The sequence below is a fragment of the Mesoplodon densirostris genome, chromosome 8, assembly GCF_025265405.1.
Source record: "Mesoplodon densirostris isolate mMesDen1 chromosome 8, mMesDen1 primary haplotype, whole genome shotgun sequence".
NCBI lineage: Eukaryota > Metazoa > Chordata > Mammalia > Artiodactyla > Ziphiidae > Mesoplodon > Mesoplodon densirostris.
The window spans coordinates 103,965,200-103,978,064 of NC_082668.1; the positions used below are offsets into that span (position 1 = coordinate 103,965,200).

At 47.6% G+C, this 12,865-nt stretch overlaps 1 protein-coding gene across 2 annotated transcripts in view; it reads right to left on the reverse strand.

Annotated features, from left to right (window-relative positions):
- The window catches only part of MYO7B (myosin VIIB), a 71,447-nt gene extending 67,031 nt beyond the window's left edge, over window positions 1-4,416 (reverse strand). For both annotated transcript variants that reach the window (XM_060106213.1, XM_060106212.1), the window contains exons 1-3: window positions 4,338-4,416; window positions 2,554-2,667; window positions 1,319-1,471 (exon numbers count right to left, since the gene is read on the reverse strand). In XM_060106213.1, the coding sequence (XP_059962196.1) occupies window positions 1,319-1,471; window positions 2,554-2,667; window positions 4,338-4,355 (285 nt within the window). In that variant the 5' untranslated portion in view covers window positions 4,356-4,416. The remainder of the gene's footprint in view (window positions 1-1,318; window positions 1,472-2,553; window positions 2,668-4,337) is intronic.
- Window positions 4,417-12,865: the final 8,449 nt, after the last annotated feature.

The following is a 12,865-nucleotide window of genomic DNA, read 5'->3' on the forward strand; positions in this document are numbered from 1 at the left end:
CGTGAGGCTGGGCCACCACAGTAGCCCTCCTGGACCCCTCCTGGACCCTAGTTTGGAATCACCCGCTCATCTGGAGCCTCCACTGGGCTTGCCTGCCCCTCTGGGTTGGGACGGGGACAGCTACCTCAACCGTCATGTAATCATCCGTGTCTTCATTTTCATTTTAGGAAGGGAGAGGATAATCTCTCTGGCTCAGGACTATGACAACCAGATAACAGAATGCAAGCATAGGGCTTCCCTGGTGGCGCAGTGGTTGGGAGTCCGCCTGCCGATGCAGGGGACGTGGGTTCGTGCCCCGGTCCGGGATGATCCCACATGCCGCGGAACAGCTGGGTCTGTGAGCCATGGCCTCTGAGCCTGCGCGTCCAGAGCCTGTGCTCCGCAACGGGAGAGGCCACAACAGTGAGAGGCCCGTGTACCGCAAAAAAAACAAAAAAAAAAAAACAAAAAAACCCCCCAAAAACCCAAAAAGAATGAAAGCATAAGCTCTTTGGAAAAGATAAGCTGCAATTCAACTTGGATAATTGTTTTTGGTCCCAGGAGCTGAGACTCACTCATCCAAAGTGGACTCAGAGTGCCCCGTCCCCTCCTCCTTCCCCTGAGGGCCTCCTCCTCCTCCTCTCCCAGCCCAGCCCTCTATTCGGGGGGCCCCTGCTCACTTTCCCACTCCTCTGAGCATCCCAGCATCAGGGCTGGTCAGAGGTCAATGAGCCACCTCCCTCTGAGAAGCCCAGGCAGGTGGTGACTTCCCCGGGTCACACACACTCATGGCAGGGCTAGTGTCAGTGTTGGAATACCACCTCCCCGGGAGGTCTGCATTAGAACAGAGATGAGACCCTCCCATCCGCCGCTAGGCTTTGGGAGAAGGACCCGCATTTACCTATGCGGTCCTCCTGGTCATCACACAACTTACTTCATAGGAGGGCAGAGGTCTTCTGCCTGGTGACCCTGTCTCTGCCACATACCTAGGAAGGAACCAGGCAGAAGACTACTCCCCATGGCCTTCAGTCCACTCGGCCATCAGAGCAGGCCTTCTGCTCAGCCACAGAGGAGCAAAGAGGAAGCAGTGACTGAGTGTCTCCTATGTGCCGGGTACTGAGCTGGCATGCTGCATGTCAGCTTTCTGTACACGCGAAGCCTTTATCCCCCTGCTTTTTTCAGACTGGGGAGCAGAGATTGATGAGCATCCTCCTACTATGAGGGCGTGGGGAATGGGGACTGAGCCAGGTGTGCCCGGGGCATAGTTTGCTTCCCCAGCCAAGTCAGCACGTGTGGCCCCAGCACACCAGGGGGCCCCATGTGGCCAGGAGGGACTCACGTAGATCTTGTGCTGCTGGTAGCGGATCAGGAGGTTGTGCACCATGCCAGCCTCGTTCAGGTCCCCCAGGAGGATCATGTCATCCACGCCCTGAACAGAGTTGGGGTGCATGGGGCTGAGGGTGCCAAGGTCCTCTGCTCGGATCCAGTGTTCCTGGAACAAAGGGCACGGCTTTCCTGAGCGGGGGTTGTCCTGGGCCAACCTGTCCTCCACATCCTCAGTGGATCAGATGATCTGGTGGCCAGCACCTGGCCAGGGTTGGTCTGTGGTGAAGGTCGAGGGATCGGCTCAATCCGAGGCTGGAGTCAGCACACGTCTAGGGCTGAGGGTCAGTGTGCACTGGGGCTAAGGGCGAAGTTCAGACCGGGGTCAGAGGAGCGTGTAGCCAGGAGTTAGATTTGGCTGTGATTGGGATCGGGGCAGTGTGCAGCTGGGGAGCCTCACAGGTGGTTGGAATAAAAGTGTGCAAGTAAAAGTGTTCTTTAAATGGCATGACATCGTTTTGCAAATAGAAAATATTACTGTTAACATTTGACTGGCTTCCAATCTGTGGGGCTCACAGGTCACAGTCTAGAATTTTCTCCTTGGAGGCCAAGTCTCCACATGCTTCCCTTTGAAGCCCCTCAGCAAAGAGGCTTGCCCAAGGAGGACTTAAATGGCCAGCTGGACCCCTCACTCTGCATGCCAGTCTCCACTGTCGCTCCCCCGCTGCTCCCCAGCCCCCCAGGTGACGGAGCTCGCTTCCCAGCAGGTCACCCTGAGCTTCCTCCTCTCTCTTCTGGGCTGTTTTGCTCAGCGTGAGCTAGGCTTCCTCCTCCTCCTCACATTCCAGGGCCTCCCCTCCAGGCATCTTTCTCACCTTTCCCTCCCTCCTCCTGTCCTTCCTGCTCAGCTTCCTTTACTTTGCAAACAATCTTCCTGCCCTTCCCTTCTCCCTGTCACAGCCCGTTTCCCACTTCATGCTTTCCTGCTCCCCTAATTGTCCTAATTTTCCATCTGCCAACACATTCCCTGCTTCTTCACTATAGAAACAGTTCCCAAGATAGACATACAATGTTCACCACGACGGGACTTCCCTGCAGTCTGTCCTGCCACATCATGGGTCCCTGACTTGGGCTCTGGAATCCCTGGTGCTGGGAGCAGCACCAGAGAAGGGAGGGGGCTCAGGGCCCAGGAGGGGTGGAGGAATGGGGCTGAAAAGGCTGAGCCTCTCAGGAGAGCTTGGCCGTACTGACTTTGCCTTCATCATCTTCAACCAAGATCTTGCCAGGCTTTGTTTCTTTGATGATGCCCCCGATGGGCACGCTGGTCTTGTCAGCAGAGGTGAGGTTCAGCCACACGTGGTCACCCTGGAGAGCAGAGAGGAGTCGGTGGTCAGATCCTTGATCCACCTTCCCCTTCCTGCTCAAGACTTACCTCCCCGGGGGGTGTCCCTTCCAACCAAGAGATCCCAAGGTGGCTGAGGCATGCTCTCTCCCCTTTCCCCTCCTCCTCCTTCTTCTTCTTTTTCTTCTTCCCTCTCTCCTACCCTGCTCCCAGCCCTTTCTCACTCTTGCCAGGAAGTTAATGGGAGGTGGCAACGGAAGCTTCCCTGGCCTAGTTTTTGCAGGAAAGTATCTCTCTGTGAGGTGCAAAAAGAGAGTCTTTGCCCTGTGAATAGCCCTGTAGTACCCAAACCCATTGGCTGGGGAAAGATAAAGACTAAAATCTCACTAGGTTTGTGCCTGGCCTGCAACATGGCATTGACCCACATGAACCTCTTTCTAATCCAAAAAAGCTCACCCTGCTCAAAGGGGAGGAATCCCAAAGGAACAAGCAGAGATCCACATGCAAATATACTGAAATTCAAAAGGAGGAAATGAGCAGGTGAATAACACTCACCAGGGGAAAACAAACTGCCACAGAGCAGTGGAAAGTTGTGACCAAGTATCTCACCATGATTTCCAAAAAACTTACTGAGGTGGAGAGCAGAGGCACAAGGGCTCAGAAATTAGACACCAAGACAACTGAAAAGGATGGGACATGAATTGGCAGAGCTCAAGACAGAAAGGGAGGAAACAAAGTAAACATGGGCCAGAGATGAAAGCAAAACTGGAAGCAACAACAGGGGAATAAGCACTGCTAAAATCGTAGTAAAGATCATGGAAGACAGGAGGAGGAAAGTGAGCAAAATGACAGAGAAATTTTCAAAATTAGGATTAGGAAAAAAAAGGATAGCTATGGAAGACAGACAAAAATACTAACAATTGAAGTGCACAAAGAAGAAAATCGGGGAAAAAAACAGAAAAATTACTTAAATATGAAATTCAAGACAACTTTCAAGAAATTAATGAAGCCTTGAATCTATGGATTGAAGACACACCATTATTTGTTTGAAATAATGACAAGAAAAATCAACTCTAGGACATAAAGTTTATTGGACTTCAAAAATAAAGAAATAATTTTTTGAGGGGTAGGCAGACAAAACGACAAGTTCACTTATGAGGAGATAATTCAGGACAAATTCAAATCATATACGAGGGCCGAACACCTCCTACAAAAATCTCAGGAAGAGAGCAATACAGCTGTTAGGATGCCCATTATAAAAAGTACAGAAAACAACAAGTGTTATTGAGGATGTAGAGAAATTGGAACCCTTGTATACTGTTGGTGGGAATGTAAAATGGTGCAGGGCATTGTAGGTTACTACAAGATACTGAGTATAGTTCCCTGTGCTATACAGTAGGTCCTTGTTGGTTACCTATTTTATATATTGTAGTGCATTTTGTCAGGACATTTTAAGCCCTGAATATAAGTGAGGGATTACTGTGCAAGTGTGGTCCCCCTGCCAAAGCCCAAAGGTTGGCCAAGGTCATTTTCTTGAGGTAATACAATCTGTCTCTTTCCTCCAAACTCCCTGTCTCCGGTATTCTCCTTATAGGGTCTCATTGCCTCTCTTCTTCTTTCCTTGGGAGTGATTTGACTCAGCCTTTGGCAACTCCCACGAACAACCCCACGATGGAAGAGATGCAATTCTTACCAGTCTCAAGCCCGACATCCTGAGGCAGCCACTCCTGACAGCCTGTGTGCAGAGAGAAAGCAGAATGTCAGTCCTCGTGGCCCTGAGTTGGAGTCCTGGAGGGTAGGAGCCACGTGTGTTCATCAGCGTGGCTCTGAGCACCTGGCATGGGGCCGAGAAATGACTCTTCAATGAATGGACGGATGAGTCATAGTCCCACAGCAAGTGTGAAAGGAGGCTCCCTCAGCTTCATCCATCCTATCTCATCTTTACTGAATGTCTATTTTGCACTTGGCACTGGGCTCAACTGGGAGTGCGGTGGTTCTGAACATCCTTAGGACATCCAGAAGCTCAAGCTGTGTCTGGTCAGACATCCGTGAATACCAGTCATCACCCTACACCACATGGAGTGCTGAGGGAAACAGCCAGCAGAACTAGAGACACAACATACTTGATCTAAACTTCATGGCCAGGGGCTTCCCTGGTGGTGCAGTGGTTAAGAATCCACCTGTCAATAAAGGGGACACGGGTTCGAGCCCTGGTCCGGTAAGATCCCACATGCCGCGGAGCAACTGAGCCCGTGCGCCACAACTACTGAGCCTGCGCTCTAGAGCCTTCGAGCCACAGCTACGGAAGCCTGTGCACCTAGAGCCCATGCTCCGCAACAAGAGAAGCCACCATGATGAGAAGCTGTGCACCGCAATGAAGAGTAGCCCCTGCTCGCCGCAACTAGAAAAAGCCAACGCATAGCAACAAACACCCAACGCAGCCAAAAATAAATAAATAAACCTCACGGACACCACCAAAACACAGATATCCCCCATTTCACTCATGGGACTCAACAAAGGAAAGGTGACCTGTTGATCACAGTTGGGAATTCAACCTGGACCTGCCTCCTTTCAAACCTGTCTGCAGCACCTGGCGGCCTCCCCCGTGCCCTGGGAGCGCACAGGCGGGCCTGTGTAGCTGCCAGCAGGTGGGGGAGGGAGGGGAGGGGGAGGGGAGGGGAGGGAGAGGAGGACGGGGGAGGGAGGGGAGGGCGGAGGCCCTGATATCAAGGAGGAACCCCACCCATCCCCAGCCTTGCCCCACTGAACAGCGGGAGGCAGGTACTGGAGTTTTCGTTCATCATATCCTCCCTGCTTCTAACACAGACTTGTTCCAAGGAGGGACCCAGGAAATAGTTGTTCAGTGAAACAGAGAACGAAGCCCTTGGAGAGGATGTCCTTTGACAATGGCTTTGCCAGATTTGTAAGAATTCACAGTGGAAGGAAAGAGGGCCCTTCTCGGGAGTTCCCTGGTAGTCTAGTGGTTAGGATTCAGGGCTTTCACTGTCGTGGCCCGGGTCCAATCCCTGGTCAGGGAACTGAGATCTCGCAAGCTGCGAGACCAAAATAAGAGGAGGTGGGGAGCAATTGTCTAGGGATGCTGCAACTTTAGCAAAGGCAGAGGGAAAAGTGCAAAGGATGGGAGGGGTCAGCACAATTGGGTTGAGCAGACCAAGCTGGGAGGTAAGAGGAGAGCAGAGGTGAAGGTGGTGGGTGAATGTGACAGAGAGCCTTTGCCACTCTGTTCTGCTGGACAAAGAATTTCCTTATTCCAAGTTTTCTTTAGTGTGTGAGCATTTATATGTTTACGGCAATCTACTCCTCCTAGCATTTGTTGAGCGCCTACAATGTAAAAGGCGGTAGTAATCAGATTGAGATTCCTTTTGAAGGGTCTGAGGCTACAGCTCTTTCAAGGGGAGGCTGGTCCGTCTCTGCGCCTCACATACTGCAATGAGGTGGTGGGTGGGAAAGACACAGAGGGCCTTGCCTGCCTCTCGCTCCCCACTGTGGCTCTGGCCCCGCACTTCTCCACCCCAGGTAGGAATCTGAGGCTCACCCTTGTTCTTTAGCTCTGTCACTCTCTACCCCCTCACCCACGGCACTGACCTCCATGGACATAATCCCTCTCCAGACACCAGGATGTGTCCTATAGGTGCCCCCCACCAGTCCTGCCATCCCCGGGGGATGAACCTGGACTCCCACTCCTCTGGTCCCCAGACTCCACTGACCTCCACTCCCCAACGACTGGCCCTGGTCTTCCTGTGTCCCAGAACTTCTCCACTTCAGAAGCCATGTCCTCCAGCTGCCAGCCACACCCCAGGCCAGCACCCGGCCCTCTGCCCATGGCCAACTGCTCCCTCATTTCATCACGACCTCTCAGCCCTTGCTTTTCTCTCCATTCTATCAACCAGGTATCCAAGCTTCATTTCTCTCCCAACCTGCCTAGAAACTGACTTACATCTTTTCTGGAACAAAGTGCTTTTATAAGTACCCATAAACGCAATACAAAAATAAAGTACAATAAGCTGCACTCTATGTGGACCCCTCTGGTCCACCCTTGTCTTGTGAATGTTGTTGACTCCTGCTCACACCTTGAAAAGTCCCAGCACCAAGCTGAGCACACCAAGGATGGGTCACACCATCTTGACGATAGGGGCCAGCACCTCCCCTACGACCTTAGAAATGCTCAGGGACACTTGAGTGGACCCTGGTCAGCTCTTTCTGGGAAAAAAAAAACCCAACAACACTCTTATTTCAAATCTCCCTCCCACTACTCACTCTTCAGAACACCTTGATCTGTGTCATTGAAAAAAGAGCGAAAAATCACCCTCAGCTTCCAGCTCTACCCACTCCCTGCCTTTCCCTATATCTGAGAACATTTAAGGGACTGCCCAGGGGAAGGGGCCCCCTGACAGCCCCACACTAACCCTTCCAGCCCTGCCCTCTCTGGCCTCCTCCATCAGGGCTTTTGCTTTATCAATTACCCTGGTGATTAAAATACTCCCACAAATTCTTTGACACTGCTCCCTTCCAAATATGGAGACTCATTCTCCCTACTGTGGATGTGGATTTAGTGACTCCCTTCTAACAAATAGAATAAGGTCAGAGTGATGGAGTGTAGCTTCTGAGACTAGTTCATAAAAGGCTCTGTGTCCTCCTCCTTGCTCTGTCTGAGATCGCTCGGCCTGGGGGAACTTGCTGCCATGTCATGAGGATACTCAAGCAGCCCCAAGGAGGACCCATGTGGTGAGGAACTCAGGTCTCCAGTCAACAGCCAGTGATCTTGAAAGCAGATCTTCCAGCCATGGTCAAGGCTTCAGATGACCAGAGTTCCAGCCAAAGTCCTGACTGCAACCTTGTTATGGGCTGAATTGTGAACCCCTCACCAAGTTCATATGTTGAAAGTCCTAACCCTCAGTACCTCACAATGGAACTGTATTTGAAGATAAAGCCCTTTTAAAGAGGTGGTGAAGTTAAACTGAAGCTGTGAGGGTGGGGCATAATCCAACATGACTGATATCCTTGTAAGAAGAGGAAGAAATACCAGAGCTGTACATGCAGAGGGATGGCCATACGAGGACAAAGTAGCAAGAGGGTAACTGTCTGCAAGCCAAGGAGAGGGGCCTTGTGAAGAACCACCCCTACCAACATCTTTGGTCTGAGACTTCCAGCTCCAGAATTATGAGAACATAAATATCTGTTGTTTAAGCTGCCTAGTCGGTGGCATTTTGTTATGGCAACTCTAGAAAATGAATATAAACCATGTGAGTGTTCCTGGCCCGGAACCACCCAGATAAGCTGTTTTTGGATTTCAGAAATTGGGTGAGGAAATAAATATTTGTCATTTTAAGCTGCAAAATCTTGGAGTAATTTGTTCTGCACCAGTAGATAACTAATACAATTACCCCTCCCTCTCACATCTTCATTCTTTCTTACTCTTCTGGTTTTCCTCCCTGCATAAAGATGCAAGTTTTGTCTATCTTAAAATGAATTTTCTTGGCCTCATGACCGCCTTCAGCTATTTCCCTCCTCTTGTTTCTATTCCACAGCTGAACTGCCTGAAAGAGTTGCCCCATCATGCTGCCTCCACTACCTCACCCTTCATGCCTTCCCAAGCCTTGGGTCACACACACGTACCCACAAATGCTGCACCGACCCCTCCAGGGCTAACATTGCCCAAGTCCATGACAGGACTTTTTCAGCCATGTCCTATTCCCTGAGCACGCCCCCTTGGCTTCTGCAGGACTACACTTCCCTGTCATTCCTTTGCTTTAGGGGGTCCCCTCAATCTCCTCCCAGGGCCCTTTCCCTCACCTTGATCTCTTGGTGTCTGAGGGAGATGCTGGTTGTTTTTGTCTGCCTGATGTGCCTTCCCCTATTTTCTTTTGGGGGAAATTCTCCTCCCTTTGTCCAAAATGTTTCTGATAGGAACCATGAACCATGGTACCTCAAAGATGGCATGCAATCCAAGAAAGGGCTTTCCCTGAGATGTTCTGAATTGAAGCTGGGGATTAGTTTTCTCCTCTAGTTGCAAAGTTCTGAAATGTGATTCCAGAACTGCCAGGGGCTATGGTCCTAGTGTCCTGAAAATAACTGATATGAGAGAAGAAAGTTGGAAGGACAGGAGGGAATGAAACAGAAGACAGAAATCCTGTCTTTGACTTTTTGCACTTTGTTATTTGAGCTAAGCCATCTGTACTCTGTCATTGAAACCAAAGAATTCTCATTGATATGGTGGTTCTCATTCTATTCTCCTTCAGTCTGCCCACTCCCCTTGCACATTTCCACCCTCTCCCAGGGCCACTGACAAAATCAAAGCACTTCTGAGTCTGAAGTCAATGTCTCAAACCCTCATCGCTATCCGGAACTCAAGCTCCACCAAGGCCCTAGTCTCTGGATATCTCCAGCAGATAGGCCATGGGCACAACAAACTCAACATGACCACACATCTCCTCTGTCCCTAAATCTGCTCTTTCCCCTTCATCCTTTATCTCAGTGAATGAAACTAGCAATTGTTGAAGAAAACACTTGAGTCATCCTATGATCCTCATATCTAAATGATCACTAGGATCTGAAGATTTCATCTTTTAAAAGCTTGAGGCTCCCAACTATATGTTGTCTGCAAGAAACTCAATTTAAATATAAAGACACAGATAGAAGATAAACAGATAGAGAAAAATATACCATGTTAATATTAATCAAAAGAAATCTGGGGACTTCCCTGGTGGTGCAGTGGATAAGACTCCGCACTCCTAATGCAGGGGGCCTGGATTCGATCCCTGGTCGGGGAACTAGATCTCACATGCATGCCACAACTAAGAGTTTGCATGCCACAATTAAGGAGTCCGTGTGCCACAACTAAAGAACCAGTGAGCCACAACTAAAGAGCCCTGGAGCTGAACTAAGGAGCCCATGTGTGGCAACTAAGGAGCTGGCAAGCCACAACTAAGGAGACCAGGAGCTGCAACTAAGGAGCCAGCGAGCCACAACTAAGGAGCCCCCTGCCACAACTAAGACCCAGCAAAAGTAAATAAATAAATAAATATTTTTAAAAAAAGTAAGCTGGAGTAGCTATACTAATTTTAGGTAGTGCTGACTTCAAGGCAAGGAAAATTATGAGGAATATAAAGGGGAATTACATAATAATAAGGGGGCCAATTTCCAAAGAAGACATAACTTTACTTAACATGTATGTGTGTGACAACAGAGCATCAAAATACATGTGGTATACTGGTAAACCTACAAGGAGAAAAAAATAAATCCACTATTATAGTTGGAAGCTTTAAAACCCCTTTATCAGTAATTGACATATTTGGCAGGCGTAAAGTCAATAAGTACATAGTTGAAATGCATAGCATCATTAGTCAACTGGATCTAATTGACACTTGTAGAATACTTCATCTAACAACAGCAGAATATACCTTCTTCTCAAGTTCACATGGAACATTCACCAAGATAGGCCACCTTCTGGGCCATAACACCCCTGAGGAAATTTAAAAAATAAAAATCATACAATGTCTGTTGTCAGACCACAAAGAAATTAAACTAGAAATCAAAATAGCTAGAAAATCCCCAAATATTTGGAGATTAAGAAACATACTTATAAATAACACGAGTCAAAGTCTCAAGAAAATTCTTAAAGTGTTTTCAACTAAATGAAAATGAAGCTACAACTTACTAAAAGTTGTGGAATGCAGTGAAAGCAGTGCTTAGAAGGAAATTTATAATACTGAAAGACTATATCTAAAAAGATGATGATCCAAATCAAGGTGGTGGAGTAGGAAGACACAGAACTCACCTCCCCCCACGAACATATCAAAAATACATCTACATGTGGAACAATTCTTGTAGAAAACTAACTGGAGACTGACAGAAAGACTCCTGTACAACCAAGGCTCTAAGAAAGATACACACAAAATTGGGTAGGAAGGGAAGAGAAGCATTCAGGTGGGGGTCTGTGCCCCTGGGAGGGGACTCAAAGGAAAAGAGAGATTACATGGGCAGAGACCCTCCCTGGAGAGGGAGCAGTTTGAGCCACATATTGGGTGCTCTAACCCTGGGGTCTGACAAAGGGAAGACAAGCCCCCTTGGCTCATTGGAGGGCAAGTGGGACTAACGGGAGGGAGGTGGAAATCCTGTACCTTGCTTGTGAGGAGCACATGAACACTTGCCTGCTCCCGAAGCAGGGTGGAGAGGGCAGATTGAAACTACACAGCTGGCTGACTTGTTTCCCAGGACCACCCCGGAGCATGCCCTAACCTGAGCTGAGCAAATGCTCCAGCACTATTTGCCCCACGTCACAGCTCCACACTGGAGTGAAGGCTGCCACGGCCAAGGAAAAAGCTTTGCTGTGAGACTCTGTGGCAGCTCAAACACTAAGCAGCTTCTGAGCAGGGAGGGATCTGTCATTACTGGTGATTGCACAAGTGATACATCAGAGGCACTCCAGATCTTTGACAGTGGCCATATCAACATACTCTGTGCCCAACGTTCATTGAATACCCAGTCCAGCGCCTCTTGCTCCAGCTCTGCTCCCCTCTGGGGCTGAAGGTGCTGGTGCTGAGAGGGGGAAGAGCACACACTTAAAGGGAACGTAGCCAGCTCACACCCGACACTCAGGGCTTCTGTTCCAGCAACTTGAGACCTAACCCCACCCTTGATAAGGCAATGTTGGCCACTGAGCAAAGGGTAAGCCCCACTTCACACCTGGCTCTAGCCCTAGCCCCTCCTTCTCCAGCCCCACCTACTACCAAGAAGACAGCTGCCAACACACCCTGAGGAAAGACGTCACTTGTGTTCACATCAAATTCATCTCTCCCAGTGAAGCCGCTGGGCACAAGCAAAATGTATAGGGATGCTCCCACATAAGGACACAGTTTCAAGACCACCATAGGTAACAATTTCACTAAAATTCATAGAGACAGAGAAAGATAATTAAAATGAGAAGAGAGAAGAATTTGTCTCAATTGAAAGAACAAGAGAAAACCCCTAAAAAAAAACAACTAATGAAACAGAAATAATTTACTAGATAAAGAATTCAAAGCATTAGTAATAAGAATGCTAACTGAATTAGGGAAAAGAATAGATGAACACAGGGAGAATTTTAACAAGGAACTAGAAAATATAGAAAAGAACCAGTCAGAACTGAAGAATACAATAACTCAAATGAAAAGTGTTCTAGAAGGAATGAACAACAGGCTAGGTGATACAGAACAACGCATATGTGATCTGGAGGTAGAATAGTGGAAATCACCCAAACAAAACAGTAAAAAGAAAAACAAATTTTAAAAAATGAAAACAGTTTAAGGGATCTTTGAGACAACATCAAGTGTACCAATATTTACAGGGTAGGAGTCCCAGAAGAAGAAGAGATAGAGAAGAAAGTAAAAAATGTATTTAATGAAATTATGGCTGACAACTTCCCAAGCCTGAAGAAGGAAACAGATATCTGGGTACAGGAAGCACAGAGAGTCCCAAACAAGATGAACACAAACAGACCCACACCAAGACATATCATAATTAAAATGGCAAAAGGTAAAGAAAAAAGAGAATTCTAGAGGCAGCAAGAGAAAACCAAAGAGTTATATACAAGGGAACCCCCAGAAGACTCTCAGCTGATTTTTCTGCAGAAGCTTTACAGACCAAAAGGAAGTGACATGATATATTTAAAATTTTGAAAGGCAAAACCCTGAAATCTAGGATACTCTACCCAGCAAAATTATCACTTAGAATTCAAGGAGAGATAAACAACTTTTCAAACCAGCAAAACCGGAAAGAGTTTATCAGTACTAAAATAACCCTAAAAGAAATGTTAAAGGGTCTTCTCAAAGTGGAAAAGAAAAAGCTATAAGAAGAAGTAAGTATCTATAGGAAAGAAAAACATCCCACTAGTAAAGGCACACATATAGTAAAGGCTGAGGAGCAGCCACTTAAATAAGCTAGTATGAAGGTTAAAAGACAAAAATTATAAAACTAAGTATAACTACAATAATCAGTAAAGGTATAAATATGAAGATATAAAATATGACACCAAAAACACAAAGTATGGGGGAAAAGAATAAAAAATATAGCTCTTTTAGCATGTATTTGAAATTAACACATTTAATTTTAATTTTAATTTTAAGAGGACTACCTGTTTAAAACAATTAAATATAGTTATAGGTCAACATATATGAACCCCATGGTAATCCCAAATCAAAAACCTACCATAGATACACAGAA